Here is a 17,059-nt window from a genome sequence, read left to right as displayed (position 1 = left end):
GTCAACGTGAAATTCAGTGGCATTTTTTTTTTAAGTTTATTTATTTTGAGACAGAGTGAGAGAGAGAGAGAGCAGCGAAGGGGCAGAGAGAGGGAGAGAGAGAGAATCCCAAGCAGGCTCCGCGCTGTCCGTGCAGAGCCTGACATGGGGCCCGAACCCACGAACTGTGAGATCATGACCTGTGCCGAAGGCAGACGCTTCACCGACTGAGCCACCCGGGCGCCCCCAGGGTTTTGTATCTTTTCGACAATTTTGTCCCATTAGCCGGAGGAGATGCTCTGAAAACATGCGCGGAAAGACAGTGCCATTTCCATTAAATCGTCTTTAAAGTTTCCCAAGTGAGGAGGAAAGGGAGAAAGACAGAAAAAAGAAATGAGGGGAGTCCTTTTCAGATATGACATTTCCACTCAGTCAAAGGACCGAGAAGTTTCAGTGGAGGAAAACCCATTGGCACAGGCACGCAAGCACAAACAGAGTCATTACACCCAGTTCAAACATTCATCTGGGTCCTTGATAATCTCATCAAACCGTGGATTGCGGAGCCCAGCCCTGTTACAGACGCCCCAAAGTCTAAAACAAACAAAGAGGTGTTTGGCCAAATGGTCTGTTTAGACAGGATGATCTCCCTGTGACAGCCTTTTTCTTTCTTGTTTCTAGATCCCTGTCCAATGAAAGGCCCCACAGTGGCCACTGCAATCCGAAACTTTGTTCCAACTCGTCCCCGATGGGGACAGTCCCAGCAGAGAGCGCCGTGTTCGAGTTAACGTGACGGAAACACGAAAGACACAGGTGCTTGGCCCGGACCAAGCGCAGATTTTGATGGAGAAAACTCCACAAAACAGCAACGAGTGTTGGGAGGGCCCCTGTGCAACCTCGGCTTTCCAGAACTTTGCTAAAGGCTGGTCGATACCCATCGGAGGCCAAGATGAGGTCAGCCTGGATTTAGAGTGGACCCTCAACCCAATGACATGTGTCTTTAGAAGAGACACAAGGGAAGGCCGCATGAAGAAGGAGGCAGAGACTGGAGCGATGTGGCCCCCGAGCTGAGGAATGCCTGGGGCTGCCGGAAGCTGGAAAAGGCAAAGAAGGATGTCCCCCAAAGAGCCCTTGGAGGGTCCTGGGTGGGGGCAGCAAGGGTCTTGGTGGGGTCTCGACAGGATGCCCATCCCTACTGATGCCCTACCAGACATACCTGTAGTCAGACCGAGTTGGGTGTAATGGCTCATTGCAGGGGGGCTCTGTGTAGCATCCCAGAAAGAGGGGGTTAGGAAGGGCTTATTATAAAACTGGGGCGGGGCGCCTGGGTGGCTCAGTCGGTTAAGCGTCCAACTTCAGCTCAGGTCACGATCTTGCAGTCCGTAAGTTTGAGCCCCGCGTCGGGCTCTGGGCTGATGGCTCAGAGCCTGGAGCCTGCTTCGGATCCTGTGTCTCCCTCTCTTTCTGCCCCTTCCCCGTTCATGCTCTGTCTCTCTCGGTCTCAAAAGGAAACAAACATTTAAAAAATAAAGGATCATAATTTTTGTGTGTGTGACTTCCTGACTGTGTGAGCCCCAGAAGACCAGGGACCATGTCTAATTTTTTTGTAAATGCTTATTTATTTTGAGAGAGAGAGAGAGAGAGAGAGAGAGAATATCCCAAACAGGCTCCATGCTGTCAGTGCAGACCCCCACATAGGACTCGATCTCACGAACGATCGCGAACCGAGCCGAGATCAAGAGTCGGACGCTTAACCATCGGAGCCACCCAGGTGCCCCCAACTTGTCTCTGTATTCCAGCACAGGCTCGAAGTAGGCACTCAACACTTGTTTGAGAATGAGGGCATCGAAGAGCTGTAGGGTCACCACGATAGAAGCTAAGAATCCTTAGGATGGGGAGTAGCACTGTGAGGCAGAGTGTCTGGCCGGTGGCAAAAGTCATCTTGCAGAAGATTTTGCTTGTTCTGGAACGATTCACTTGACCTACACCTCTGGGTTATGTCAATATGAAGCAAGAGGCATCCTGCCCCCGGGAAGGTGTGACGAGCCAATCTCTCTTTTAAATTATTATTGGTTGGGGCGCCTGGGTGGCGCAGTTGGTTAAGCGGCCGACTTCAGCCAGGTCACGATCTCGCAGTCTGTGAGTTCGAGCCCCGCGTCAGGCTCTGGGCTGATGGCTCGGAGCCTGGAGCCTGTTTCCGATTCTGTGTCTCCCTCTCTCTCTGCCCCTCCCCCATTCATGCTCTGTCTCTCTCTGTCCCAAAAATAAAAAAAAAAAAAAAACGTTGAAAAAAAAATTAAAAAAAAAAAAATTATTATTGGCATTTTTTTTTTTTTCTAAACCTGGCTCTTTACCAGCAGAAGGTTGACTAGGTGTTGGCTTTGCCGCCTCCACACATCCTGTACCTGATACTGAACAATACAGTTGACCCTTAAACTGCAAGGGGTTTTAACCGCACGGGTCCACTTATCCAAGGGTTTTGTTTTGTTTTGTTTTCTCCATAAATGCGGTACAGGGCTACCAATGTATTTTCTCTCCCTGATGCTTTTCTTAGTAACATTTTTTTCTCTAGCTTACTTTCTTGTAAGAATGCATTACATAATCTATATAACATGCCAAATATGCGTTAAGCAACCGATTGTTATTGGTCAGGCTTCCGGTCATTCGTCATTAAGTTTCTGGGGAGTCAAAAGTTATAGGCAGATTTTTTTTTGCAAGGTTTATTATTATTATTTTTTAATGTTGAGAGAGATAGACCGCGAGCAGGGGAGGGGAAGAGAGAGAGGGAGACACAGAATCGGAAGCAGGCTCCAGGCTCTGAGCTGTCAGCACAGAGCCCGACGCGGGGCTCGAACTCACGGACCGCGAGATCAGGCCCTCAGCCGAAGTCCGACACAACCGACTGAACCACCCAGGCGCCCCTATACGCAGACTTTCGACCCCGTGGGAGTCGGTGCCCCTAAATCCTATGTGGTTCAAGGCTCAGTTGTACATGTTTTCTGCTGAGGCTGCTCCAGCTGCATGGGTTCCGTCCCATGTCACAGCCACGGGAGAAGCAGAAAACAAACAGGTCAACACATGGACAACGCAAGCTGATTCTCTGACCGAAATAAAGGAGTCTTGAAAGGCAGTGGGAACCCACCAGGCTCTAGAGCAAGGTCCTGGCAGTGTGACTGGGGTTGCCTTTCAGAGAAGGACTCTTTGGTCCACTCGTCCTGCCCGGACGGTCCCCTAGATCCAAACCCTGCCTCTTTCCCCACAACCAGGTCCAGGGTAACCACCCTCAGACCCCTAGTACTCCCCATGTTTACAGATGAGGACACGGAGCCCCAGGAAATGCAGAAACTCTCAAGTGTAGGTGCCTGGGACAAATTGACCCCCCAAACTAATTGCTGAATAAAATAAAAAAGCAAGGTGCGTGTGCAGGGGGTGGGTGAGAGTGGAGCATTTCAGGAGGGGCCGGCGAGGAATTTGAGCTGCTGGGGGGGGGGGGGGGGGCTTACATTTTGAGTAAATTCACTTCCTGGTGTCTCTGAGCCTCGGTTTCCCCAGCTGAACGGGGTGGGGTGTGTTCGTTTCTCTGCCACTTTCTCCGGCCTCCCCTCTCCCCAGCTTCGCAGGTGGGACGCAGAGTGTGGATTAGAAGAGCGCCTTCCCAGCGCAAAGCGACAGCTCAATTTGGGAGGATTCTTCTGGGCTTGGCCGGCTGCGGACAGCGATTGGACCGCAGGCTCTGGCGCCCCCTGGTGGCAGGGCAACTCCCGCCTGACGCCGTCGGACCACGTGTGAAGTGGCGGCCGCCATATTTCATCCGGGCAACGGCCATCTTGGTAAAGGCGACATTCTAGATTGTCGGTTTTAGCCGCCCCTCCTAGTTTGCCAATATCTGAAGCGAGAGGAGGGGGTGGGGGCCTCATAAAATAGCCTCTTCGCGGAGAGGAAAAGAAGTGGCTGATAACCTTGGCTCGGGTGGGAGGCCAGGGAGCGTTTCCCTTACCAAGATGGCGACAACGCTGACACGTCATCAGCCCGCGCCTCCGGGAGCTCGGCGCGCAAGCCCTGCGGTGACGTCATGGATTCGCGACCGGGCCGGCGCTGGGGGAAGGAGGTAGGAGCGGCCGCGGCGCGGGCGGAGCCGGGGGGCGGGGTGCGGGTGGGCCCGGCGGGGTGGCTAGGCCTGAGACCGTCTCCCTGTGGGGGCTGGAGGTGGGGTGGTCGGAGACCCGGGCACTTTCAGCGTCCAGGCAAGACGGCTCTCGCGGGGACTGTGCCCATTTCCCGGAGCGGGCGACCGAGACCCGGGGAGAACTGCATCCTTTTCGAGGCCAGCCAGCTCCAGCCCTGCCAGGCTTGGGGGTGACAGAGCTGGGTACGGACGCCCCCCGGTGTCTTGCAGTGGGGTCAGGACTGGGGAGAGGCACGACGGGCAAGGGGGAGCCCGGAAGGGGTAGCGGGAGGGCTTCTTGGAAGAGGCGGTGTTGTGCTTTATCTTCTATTCTCTCTTTACTTTTGCATCCAATCAACCACGTGGGTCCGGATTCCGTCCTAAACGTACCCCCTTGTCCATCCGGAGCCACTCCCCGGATCCCTGCCTGAGTTCCTTGCTTATCGCACCCCTACAGTTCGCCTCTTATCCACAGATCAGCGCCTCCCGGTTCTAACACCCTCCGCATGTTTCCATCACCCTGAAATACAGATCCCCGCTTCGCAGCCTGCCTCCCCCACCCTCCTGGGGGTTCAGGAGCCCCTGACTCCTTCAGGCCTTTTCTTAGACGTCTCCTTCAGGAAGCCCTTTAACTCCAGCCTGGGTCAGAAACCCCCCTCGAGGCTTCCCCAGCGCCCTGCATGTCCCCATCACAGTTCTTATGGCAAGTTGTCACTCTTACTGTCTAAGCCCTAGCCAGCCTGGCGGTCAGATGGGTGCTGCTTCGCTACCCAGTGTCCCACGGGTGCTAGGTGCTCGGTGCGTGTTTACTGAGTGACAGCGTGAGTAAGTGTTTACCACAACAGAAGAGAAGCTGTCTGTGTAAAGCTCGGGCTGCCATTAAAAAATACCACAGACTGGGCGGCCTAAGCAACAGGAATTTCTGTGCTCACGGTTCTGGAAGGGAGGAAATGCAAGATCCAAGTGCCCCCCAGTTTGGTTCCTGACGCAGGCACCCTTCCTGACTTGCAAATGGCCACCTTCTCAACCGAGTCCTCACGTGGTGCAGAGAGCAAGGCCTGGTGTCTTTTGCAATGATAGGGCCACCAGCCCCATTAGATTAGGGCCCCACCCTTATGACTTCGCTTAATCGCTATGGCTCCCTCACTGGCCCTGTCTCCAAAGACAGTCGCCTTGAGGGTTAGGGCTTGTTGAGCCCCTACTGTACCGGGCAGTGGGGACCCAGTAGGGACCAAGGCAGTCCCTGCCTTCGCAGAACTCCCAGGCTGGTGGGAAACATGGACATTTGTCAAATAATCATATACATGAACATAAAATAGCAACCCGGACGAGGGCCTCAAAGAGAAGCTTGTGGTCTGAGAGAGGGTGTCTCAGGGAAGCCTTCATGGAGACAGACATACCTGAGGTAGGCCCTGAAATTTTTTTTTTTTTTAATGTTTTTATTTATTTTTGAGACAGAGAGAGACAGAGCATGAGCAGGGAAGGGGCAGAGAGAGAGGGAGACACAGAATCGGAAACAGGCTCCAGGCTCTGAGACATCAGCACAGAGCCCGATGCGGGGCTCGAACTCACGGACCGTGAGATCGTGACCTGAGCTGAAGTCGGACGCTTAACCGACTGCGCCACCCAGGCGCCCCGGCCCTGAAATTTAAATAGGAGTTAACCGGGGCGCCTGGGTGGCTCGGTCAGCGAAGCGTCCGACTTCGGCTCAGGTCGTGATCTCACGGGTCCTGAGTTCAAGCCCCACGGCCGGCCCTGTGCTGACAGCTCGGAACCTGGAGCCTGCTTTGGATTGTGTGTCTCCCTCTCTCTCTCTCTGCCTCTCTCTCTCTCTCTCTCTCTCTCTCTCTCTCAAAAATAAATAAACATTAGAAAAATGAAAATAAATAAATAGTCAGTTGGGTAAAAAGAGGCGTGAAGAGCAGCCACGTGGAGGATGCAGCAAGTGCAAAGGCCCTGAGGTGGGAACCTGCAGTATGTTTGGAAAATGGCAGGGAGGCTGGCATGGCTGCCACCAGTGAGTGAGGGGAAGATGGAGGGAGAGTAGGGTGGCAGGTTTTCTCTCTTTAAAGTTTATTCAGAGAGAGAGAGAGAGAGAGCGCGCGCACAAGTGGGAGAGGGGCAGAGAGAGGGAGAGAATCCCAAGCAGGCTTCACACTGTGTGGATCCCCACGTGGGGCTCGACCCAGGAGATCATGACCTGGGCCAAAACCCAGAATCAGAAGCTCGACCCAACCGAGCGCCCCGGGCACCCCCGGGTGGGGAGTTTTCTAATCTGTAACTTGGACAGTGACTCCCAATTCTTGGCACTCCCCTGGAGAATCCAGGGTGGGGGTGGTTCTATTGAGTATATTGTGGGCACTCAGTAATGAATGCTGACTTAGGTGGTCAAGGAGCAGCTGGGAGGCCCGCGGGATCAGGCCAGCATATCCCCCTGTGGCAGCTCTTAAATCCAGGGGGTCGGGAGAGGGACTGGGATCCATGCTGTGTCTCAGCTCAAGGGGAGCACTTCCGCTGTGATCGCAGCTCTGAGTCTCCTGGGTCCACTGATCGCCCCTACTTTGCCCTGCTCTGCCCCATGGGGCGCTCTCCTCAGTCTCAGCCTGGACCACCTGGCCAGGAGGCCACCCCTTGATGTTACGTGTGGGGGGGTGGGGGCAGTGGCCTCAGAATCCTGATCCGCGGGGAACATCAGTGGGGTCTGTCGGGACCCCGGGGTGGGCCAGCGGTTAGGAGCACAGAGTTGGGATTGGGGGTCTGGGTGCCTTCATCTGTAAACTGGGGCTGAAAGTAGCCTCTGCTGCTGCTGCTGGGGGGATGAAGTGGTTTAGCGTGTCCCTGGTGCCGAGCATCGGTCCGAGTTGACATCGTTATTACTGCCTGGCTCCATCTGACCCCACACCTCCTGTTCTGCCCATCGCATCATTGTCATCCCCTGGCCTATCCGCGCAGCAGCCACAGTGGGCTTGGGAGCAGCCTGAATCAAAATGTGTCCGTGCCCTGCTCCGGGCTGCTTAACGGCTCCCTGGTGCCCAGAGAATAAAATCCTTGCTCTTCCTTGGCCCATAATACCCCACTCTGACAGTCCCGTGCCCTCCCACCCTCTTTTCCTCCCCCTCCCCAGCGCTCGGTGGCCTCATCAGTGCCGCAGGGTCTTTGCATATCCTGTGCCCTCTGCCCAGAAGCCTCACCCCTTCACCCTCACAGGACTGCCTCTGACCCGTCCCGCGGGGCTCAGCTCTGCCGTCACATACCAGGGTTGTGAGAATCCACTCAGACGCTGCGTATAAAACACGAAGCCCAGTGCACGGAGCTGCTGCAGATGGGAGCTGATGTTAGAGTTTCCAGAGAGCTCCAAGGTGGAAGCTCCTTGCCCCACAAGTCACACAGCTAGGAGGCTGGAATGGGGTGGCCTGGTGGTCCTGGGTCAAAGTGGCCCCCACGTTCTCTCCCCTTCATCTGTGGATGCTGGGCCTATTTCCCTAAGGGGACTGAGCTGGAGGTATTCAGGGGAGACAAACAACCCGGGAGTCAGGAACATCAGCCCATTTCCCAGATGACGAAAACTGAGGCCCGGAGGACTGAAGGCACATGCCCTGGGCCGCACAGCCTTCCCTTTCTCACCTGGAAGGCAGGCTTTGGAGGTGAGACTCTGGGCTCAGAGCTATGTGACCTGGCCAGGTACCTTGACTTCCCCATCTCAGAATTGGTAACAGGGGCAGTGCCCACATTTAAAGCTTTGGAGGCATTCATGAAATTTTTTTTTTTTTTTTTTTTTTTGAGTAAGCTCTGTGCTGTGGGACTTGAACTCATGACCCTGAGATCAAGAGTCCCATGCTCTACCGACCGAGCCACGTAGGCACCCCGCTTTGGAGGCATTCGGTTGAGTTGGTCCATATGAAGGGGTTAGTGGAGGGAGGGTGGTGCCTGCTGTTCGTGTATATCATTTCCCCAGCACCCGGCGTGGGACTTGCACCGACCATGTGCCTGCTGGACAACAGCTTTCCACTTCTGCATCTCCTGGCTGTGCAAGCCTGGGCTGGGTCACTGGGAGCAGTTCACGGCAGCCGAGTACCCAGCGAGGAGGATTCAGCCTCAGGGTTCTGGGGACTGAGGTGTCATGAGTGGCAGAATAGGAGGGGCCACACACAGACTGGCCCACAGGGGTCCACTGAAGCATGACTCCAAAAGCCAAAATGTGGAGGGGCGCCTGGGTGGCCCAGTCAGTGAAACATCCAACTTAGGCTCAGGTCGTGATCTCACAGTTTGTGTGTTCGAGCCTCACGTCGGGCTCCGCGCTGACAGGGTGGAGCCTGCTTGGGATTCCTCTCTCTCTCTCTCTCTCTCTCTCTCTCTCTCTCTCTCTCTCTCTCTCTCTCTCTGTCTCTCTCTCTCCCCCCCCCCCGCCCCTCTCCCACTAGTGTTTTCTCTCAAAATAAATAAATAAATAAACTTAAAAAATGATGAAAAAAAAAATGAAAGCCAAAAAGCAGAAACAACCCGGGTGAACGTCAGTGGTGAACGGATAAACAAAACGTGGTCAGTCTGTACAATGGAATATTACTCGGCCATAAAAAGAACGAAGCACTGACATGCTAAAAAGCATAGAGGAACCTTGAAAACATCACACCGAGTGAAAGAAGCCAGGCCACAAAAGGCCACAGAATGCACCGTTCTGTTTATATGAAACGTCCAGAAGAGGCAAATCCGTAGAGACAGAAGGCAGATAGGTGGTTGTCAGGGGCTAGGGGGAGGGGGGAGGGTGCGTGACTGTTTGTTAGTGGGTGCGGGGTTTCCTTTTGGGGTGCCGGGAATGTTCCGGAACTATAGAGGCGATGGTTGTACAACATTGCGAATGTATTAAATGCCACCAAATTGGGCACTTGAAAATGGTTCATTTTTTGTTGTGTGAGTTTCACCTCAATCCATTTTTTTTTTTTTTTAAAGGGAGATCACTAAGTCTGAGGCCCTCATTTTACAGACAAGACCCTTGAGGCTCCAAGGGGCTCTTGACTGCAAGTGTGGGCGCGGGGGCGCCGAAGGCCGCCTGTCCCCTGCTCACTGGTCCCTGCCCTCCTCCCGCAGCCTGCTGAGGGATATGCCCAAGAAGTTCCAGGGTGAGAACACCAAGTCGGCAGCGGCCCGGGCGCGGAGGGCTGAGGCCAAGGCGGCAGCTGATGCCAGGAAGCAGAAGGAGCTGGAGGATGCCTACTGGAAGGATGAGGACAAACACGTCATGAGGAAGGAACAGCGCAAGGTGGGTGGTTCCCAGTCTCCCGCAGTCAACATGGAAACGAGGTAGAAGGTGGCAGGAGGCCCCTGGGGCTTTGGCTAGAAAGTGAGAAGGCCCTGGACATAGACCAAGGAAGAGGAGGGGGGTGGAGGCAAAGGCCCGGGGGGGAGGGGGGTCATTAGGCAAGGCAGCCACCACCCTCTGCGGGCTCCTCTCTCTCCTCCGTGTAATGTCTGGGAAGGGTGTTGATCGCTGCTCAACACCCTTCAGGGTCCGGGACCGTCCCGCCCTGAAAAGAACGAGACAGCCCCAGACGTCCGCAGCGACAAGGCTGGGAGCTGCTGTACTAGGTCCCCCGCATCCACCCTGCTGACCCCAGGGCTCGCAGCCTCTTCTAGGTGTGTGCAAAAACACAGAAGAGTGCAGGGATGGCCATCTGTCCCCTAGTGGGTCCCAGTGTCAGGCACCCAGTGGGTAACTGAATTGGTGTCTGGGAAGTGGATCACGGGTGACGCTGACTGGCTCTGTCCAGTAGGTGGCGCCAGAGACCCACTGTCGCTGTCTCTGCTTGCCCGCCCCCCCCCCACCCCCGACCCCGGGGGCTGATCAGAGGTTCCTGACCAGACTGCAGAAAATATCACTGGTGACATACCTTCCCTGCTTGCCCGGTTCTGGGCATGCCTGGGTGCTTTTGGGAGTTTTTCCCATCACCTTGCTGTGCAGGACTGGATCCTGCCTTATTTTTAGTTGGACATGGCATGTCATTGGTTCCCTCCCCACACCCTGTGCTGCATTGGGTCCGTGGAGGTCTTTCAAGTTTCTTTTTGACTGTCAATATTTTGATAATATAGGATAGTTGAAAACCCAAAAGAAAAAAAAACATCGTCTGCCAAAGAGCCCTTATGCATTACGCAGACAGAAAAAGCCAGAGACTTTTTTTTTTTTAAAGTAGGCTCCATGCCCAGCACGGGGCTTGAACTCGCGACCCTGAGATCAAGACCTGACCTGAGCTCAGGAGTCAATGTTTAACTGCCTGAGCTAACCAGGTGCCCCACAGAGACCTGAAGCAGAGGTAGCAGCCCAGGCCCCAGGCCCCAAGAGCCCTCCCTGGGCTAGTGTCTTGGGCTTTGGGGTCCCTGGTTGAGAAAAGTGCGGCACAGATAAGGCAGGAAGCCCAGGTCGCAGGGCTGTGGGGAAGGGCTGGGACTAGCCGAGGCCATGGGTCTACCTTTTGGTCTGTTACAAGGGTTGACTTAAAGGACAGGCCCTGTCCTGGGTGTGTGGCTTAGGGAGCTGTCTGTCTGCCCGCCTGTGTAGCATGCGCCTACAAGAACATGCAGAGCAGAGGTCGGATAGGCTGGAGGGGCCAGATGAGCTCTCACGGCTTTTTGACCCTGTCCTTCTGGCACAGAGCCACCATATGCAAATGGACTAAAACCTTTACCAAAACAGGTGGAGGACTGTAGTTTGCCAACCCCTGCCGTCTGGAATATTCCCAGCCTCCAGGCCCTTCCCAGGCAGTCCACCCTCCTGACTGTTCTGCATGGAGTTGCCAACATTGGGTGGTTTTCTGCGGTTTGTCTAGCCCTCTTCCTGCTGATGGGCATGTGGTGCCCACAGTTTATGTGACTCACCTAGTCCTTCTTTTCTTCCCTATACAACAGCTGCTTTAAAAACATTGTTTCTGTGGGGGCCCCTGGGTGGCTCAGTCGGTTAAGCGTCCCACTCTTGGTTTCGGCTCAGGTCATGATCTCACAGTTCGTGAGCTCGAGTCCCGCATCGGGCTCTATGCTGACAGCACGGAGCCTGCTTAGGATTTCATATATACATGAAAAAAAACGTTTCTATGAAAAAAGCAAATCTGGGTGCCTGGCTGGCTCCATTGGTGGAGCATGCGACCCTTGATCTCAGGGTTGTAAGTTTAAGCCCCACGTTGCGTGTAGAGATTACTTAAAATAAAATAAAATCTTTTTATTTTTATTTATTTAAAAAGATTTTTTTTTTTTTAATTTTTTTTTTCAACGTTTTTTATTTATTTTTGGGACAGAGAGAGACAGAGCATGAGCGGGGGAGGGTCAGAGAGAGAGGGAGACACAGAATCAGAAACAGGCTCCAAGCCATCAGCCCAGAGCCCGACGCGGGGCTCGAACTCACAGACCGCAAGATCGTGACCTGGCTGAAGTCGGACGCTTAACCGACTGCGCCACCCAGGCGCCCCTAAAAAGATTTTTTTTTAATGTTTATTTTTGAGAGAGAGAGAGAGAGAGAGAGACAGAGCGTGAGCAGGGGAGGAGCAGAGAGAGAGGGAGACACAGAATCGGAAGCAGGCTCCAGGCTCTGAGCTGTCAGCCCAGAGCCCAAGGCGGGGCTCGAACCCACGAACCGTGAGATCATGACCTGAGTCAAAGTCGGACATTCAACTGCCTGAGCCACCTAGGCGCCCCCTAAAATCTTTTTAAAAAGAAAGGAAGAGGGGCGCCTGGGTGGCTCAGTCCGTTGAGCGTCCGACTTTGGCTTAGGTCATGATCTCGTGGTCCGTGAGTTCGAGCCCCGCGTCGGGCTCTGTGCTGACAAGCTCAGAGCCCGGAGCCTGTTTCAGATTCTGTGTCTCCCTCTCTCTGACCCTCCCCTGTTCATGCTCTGTCTCTCCCTGTCTCAAAAATAAATAAAAAAAAGTTAAAAAAAAAAATTAAAAAATAAAGGAAGAAAAAAGCAAATTCATGCTCACTCCAAAACACTAAAAAACCCACGTCCTCCCTCATGTGACACCAGACTTTTCTCACCCAGTGTCCTACCCTAAAGCCCGTGTCTTCAGTTCAGTAGGGTCCCACAGCCATATTTCTCCTGGCCACCAGGCAGCGGTCGCGGATGGGGCCGTAATTCATCGCCGCCCCCTCCCCCACCGCCCGGAAGTCAGCAGTTTATCTCCACTTGTTCGGTATTAAGCAGCTCTGCCTGAGCACCTGACTCTCCGGGTTCCATGTCAATTATTTATGAGACTCACTTTTTATGGCTCAGGAATATTCTGCAGAGTGGACTTATCGTCACCCATCACCAGATACTGCCAATTGCTGATGGCTCTGTTTTTACAAACTGCAAGTGACTTTGTCAAAAAATTTTGCTGAATGTCAAAGCATAAATGCTCATGCTTCCTCCTCAGTCCCATGTCACTAGAGACTAACGGCCGCAAGCGAGTGTCTTTCCTGAGTTATTGGAGCTTTTTGGAATTCATGCATCCATGCAGCATGCTTTTACTAACACCTACTGTGTTACTGGGCCTGGGGCCAGCAGGCAGCTGTTCAAAACCCAGGCCAGGGCCTGCCTCCTGCCTCCAGGACACACCAGATAGTCAGAAGACCAGAAGCAGGGATTTGCGGAACACGGGAAAGAGCCATGGGGCGGAGGGGCCGATAAGGAGCCAGGAGCTCGGGAGGAGCCAGAGTTAGCCGGGGAAGGAGGCCTCGGCGCCCCAGGAGGAGAGGACAGCCAGTGCAAAGGCTGAGGCAGGGCCGTGTTGGGGACAGAACGAACACGGGCTGTATGAGTACCGCGCAGGGACTAGGGGGCCTCGGGAGGACATTACCTCTAATTGACGGGTAAACCCAGGCTCGGACAGTGGCCCTGCCTGAGGTGCCTGAACACAGATGTGGGGGCCCTCAACCTTTAACCTCGCCTCCACTTTCCTGCTGGGCAGGCAGGTTAGAGTTCAGAGGCCCAGTGGGACACTTCGTTCCACTGTAGGAGTGTCACAGAGGGCACTGAAGGAGTGGGGATCGCCCCCAGGGCATGGAAGTCAGATGGCAGAGTTGTAGGCAGAGGGTAGGCAGGTGGAGGTGCCTGAGGTGCAGGGCCCTGTGGGGGTGCAGGTGGGAGGTGGCCGCATATTCCAAGCCTGTGGTTGCCCTGCACTACGAATGAACCAGGCCATGACTCTGCCCCCTGGTGGAGGCGGTGAGGGGCAGCGGCCAAGGGCAAGTCCTGTAGGTCAGATGGCATGAAGGCCTCCCTGGGGGGCAAGGTGGGACCGGTCACGGCCCCTGCGACACTTGGCTAGGGACAGTGCCCATAAGGGCAGACCCCTGCCCCAGCCAGAAAATGGGCTCAGACCTTCCCTGGGTCCTGTCACCTTCGGAATCCAATACAGACCCCTCCCTTGAGGCCCCTTGGGGTCCCGCCCTATGTCCTCCCCACCTCTTCTCCTGCCGAGCTTCCCCTCCCTGCTCCAGCCACACCAGCCTTTGTGAGTCTCTCCTCTGTCCTGCTAGGAGGTTCCTGCCTCAGGGCCTTTGCACCTACATTCCCACCTCTAAGGACTTTCCTGTCCTCCGTCTCTCTTCCTGTCTGGCTCCTCCTCCAGCCCAGGTGTCGCTTTTCCTTCAAGAGCCACCATCCACCTGCCCTGGCCAAGGTTCCCTTTGCTCCGGGAGCCCTCAGGTAGGCCTGTTGTGCTCCAGCTGTGTCCGCTGTGCCCAGCACAGGGTCTAGCACACAGCAGGGCCTCAGTCTGCCTTGGGTGAGATAGATAAAAACCCAGACCTCATGCCAGCGGTGGGGCCCACTCCTGATCGCCTCCCTCCCCCCAGGAGGAGAAGGAGAAGCGGCGCCTGGAGCAGCTAGAGCGCAAGAAGGAGACGCAGCGCCTGCTGGAGGAGGAAGACTCCAAGCTCAAGGGTGGCAAGGCCCCCCGGGCCACCGCGCCCAGCAAGGTCACCCGCGCCCAGATTGAGGAGGCGCTCCGTCGAGACCACCAGCACAAGGAAGCCCCAGACCCAGGTGGGGCTTTGGCTCGCTCTGGAGCTGCCTCTTTCCCCACTAAAGGCCAGGCCGCAGGACTAACCCTGGCTGAATCTAGAGCCCCTTCCTCACCCCCAGAGAAGCCGCCTGGGCTGTGTGGTGAAGCAGGGGTGGGCAGCGTCCTGGCAGGCCTGGCTTTGAGCGCCGAGAGCATGGGCACAAACACGTGTGTACTTACTTGCTGTGCATCTGACCTCCGCTTGTGGTCCATGGGGTCCCCGGGGACTGAATGGGGTGCCCGGAGGGTAAGGAGACACCAGCCAGGAGTGGGGGTGCCTCCCGTGTGCTCAGTTGCAGGGAAGTCAGGATGGCAGCGTGGCCTGGGCAGGGGCCTGGGCGCTGGGAGGACAGGAGGGCGCCCCCCATCGTTCTTTGCCTGCTTGCCTCCTTCTCTCTCCTCTCTTCCCCCACTGCGTCTCTCTCATCTCTCCGGAGCTCTGCATCCCAGCTTATCTCTGTCCCTGTGTGTGTCCCTGTCACTTGGCTGTCTTCCGCCCCCAGCCGAGAAAGCCAAGAGCCACTTGGAGGTGCCGCTGGAGGAGAATGTGAACCGCCGCGTGCTGGAGGAGGGCAGTGTGGAGGCGCGCACCGTCGAGGATGCCATCGCGGTGCTCAGGTGATGGGGTGGGGCTTGAGTGCCGGGGGTGGGGCTATGTGTCTGGGGGCGGAGCACGGCCCTCCCCGCGGGCGGGGCCGCACCCTAGACCCCTCCCCCCCCTCACTCCGCTCTCCTCCTCACTGTCCTCCCCTAGCGTGACGGAGGAGGCTGCAGACCGGCACCCAGAGCGTCGCATGCGGGCGGCCTTCACCGCCTTCGAGGAGGCGCAGCTGCCGCGGCTCAAGCAAGAAAACCCCAACATGCGGCTGTCGCAGCTGAAACAGCTGCTCAAGAAGGAGTGGCTGCGGTCGCCAGACAACCCCATGAACCAGCGGGCCGTGCCCTTCAATACCCCCAAGTGAGCCCAGAACTGGGGGAGCCGCCCTACAGGCGGTCAGGGTCATGACCTCACACGCCGTCCGCTGGGTCAGCTGCGTGGGTTACAGAGAGGTCCGGGGCTGAGGCAAGCATCCTGGGGGCTAGGTGGCATCATCGGTCGTGCCTCCCACCGAAGGGTCCCTGCTTCAAGTGACACCCACCACCCCCTTCCTGCGCCCGTGGAGCCCTGGGGCTGATGCCCAATAAAGGCAATCGGTGAGGCAAACCGTGCACTCGACGTCTCTGTGGGTGGCGGGTGGGTGGGTGGTGGGGAGAGGAGGGCTGGAATGCAGGGGTCACGGCCAGAGAAGATCAGGGCCCCCAACTGTGTGTTGTGTGTTGTCGCAGCAAGCTGAGACCTGTGCCTGGCTCTTACGGCCTCCCCACCTGGCTGGCCACTTGTCCATTAAGGGACCTGGACCACCACCCCTCCACCCCTGGAAGCTTTGCTGGGCTGCTACAAGGGGACTGCTCAGAGAGGTGGAGGCACTGGCTCCAGGTCACAAAGTACTTCAGGGGCAGAACCAGAGGCGAGCTGAAGGCTATGTGCTAGCATCTTGAGGTTCTGGTTCAGAGTCAGCAGTCAGGTCACATACTGTGCTCGGGGGGTCAGGAAATGCTGGCTGCTCTGGTGTTACTCCAACAGGGGAGGCATCTGGGTCAAGTCATGGGCAGGCTTCCCAGTGGAGGATTTCTTCAGAGCGGTCCTGAGCGGGAGATGAGTCAGATCCCATTGTATAGGCAGGGCCATAGGCAGGCGAGGGCCTGGAGGCTGGAACGGGCAGGTGGATCTGGGTAGGAATAAGTGTCCCATCAGAGGCTGCATGTCTGGGAAGGGTTGGGTGAGATCTTTTCCTGGTTCTGGCTTCCTAGAGCTTAGTCGGCCTTGGAAAGTTGGCAGAAAGGGAGGGCAGCAGCCAGATGGGCCCCCATGGGTAGGGGTAGGGTCCAAGCATTTACCAGGTCACTGCTATGGCTCTCACCCACGTGACAGCCTCCACAAGGCTGCCCTTGCGGCTTCTGGTCTCCATACCCCCCAACTGTGTGGCATCCAGGGCTGGGCCGAAGGGGGCCATGAGGGTTTCATGGAGGGAAGGCCTCGAAGGATGCATAGGAATTCTGTGCACAGACAGAGACAGAAAAGGCTGAAGGAACCACATGTGCAAAGGCCTGGAGGTCACAACTTTCCTGTTCAAGGGAGGGGTGCCATTAATAATTGGGTACAGCTAAAATGCAAAATGGAAGGTTCCTGAAGCAATTGCTGGTTGGCATAAAACTAACCAACATATATTGAACAATGGCTTAGTTTGGGGATCCTGGAGCCAATTCTAAAACCACCACTAGAAGACATGTGAGGAATCCAGGAAGTATTCCCAGAAGACCCCGTGGGCTCTAGGGAAGTGAGACTGAAAGCAGGCGCCCTGCAGGGGTTGCCATGACAAGGAGGAAAATCGCACCAGGAAGCAGGGTGGGGAAGCCACGACCACACTAGACCAGCTGTGAGAAACATCCCCTAGATGCTGGGCCCTGGCCTAGCACATGGTAATATGTCACCGAAGCCTGGGGACAGCCCCATGAGATATTTATCCCCTTTACAGATGGGAAAACGAAGCCACCTGCCTGTCACATAGCCAGAAGGCACCCAGGGCTGTGAGGGAGCCAGCAGGGACAGCAGTGGGGTCCAGAATCAGGGTTGAAGGCCAAATAATGGGTGGAGGGGCCCAGATGTCTCCTCACAAATAGAGGGTTCTGCCTTTTTACCTCTGCGGTCCTAGGCCAGGGCCTTAATGGGGCTAGGCTTCAATTTCCTCCTATATAAAACGGGACTAAAACAGTATCTAACCCCAGGCTATCTCGAGAATCAACGAGATGGTGCCTGGGAAGGGCATATCCTGAAGAAAGGCTTGGCAAAGGA

The 17,059-nt window shown here is 55.8% G+C and overlaps 1 protein-coding gene across 1 annotated transcript; it reads left to right on the top strand.

Annotated features, from left to right (window-relative positions):
* The first annotated feature begins 3,981 nt into the window (after positions 1 to 3,981).
* CCDC124 (coiled-coil domain containing 124) lies at positions 3,982 to 15,370 on the top strand. The gene is made up of 5 exons (XM_058727492.1): positions 3,982 to 4,084; positions 9,227 to 9,398; positions 13,958 to 14,147; positions 14,670 to 14,784; positions 14,921 to 15,370. Exons 2-5 carry the CDS (start codon positions 9,240 to 9,242, stop codon positions 15,126 to 15,128), a joined length of 672 nt encoding a protein of 223 aa, XP_058583475.1. The 5' UTR covers positions 3,982 to 4,084; positions 9,227 to 9,239; the 3' UTR covers positions 15,129 to 15,370.
* Positions 15,371 to 17,059: the final 1,689 nt, after the last annotated feature.

This window comes from Neofelis nebulosa, chromosome 4, assembly GCF_028018385.1.
Source record: "Neofelis nebulosa isolate mNeoNeb1 chromosome 4, mNeoNeb1.pri, whole genome shotgun sequence".
Classification (NCBI taxonomy): Eukaryota; Metazoa; Chordata; class Mammalia; order Carnivora; family Felidae; genus Neofelis; species Neofelis nebulosa.
Note: the sequence above shows the minus strand (reverse complement) of the source record. Positions and strands in the feature narration are given on the sequence as shown.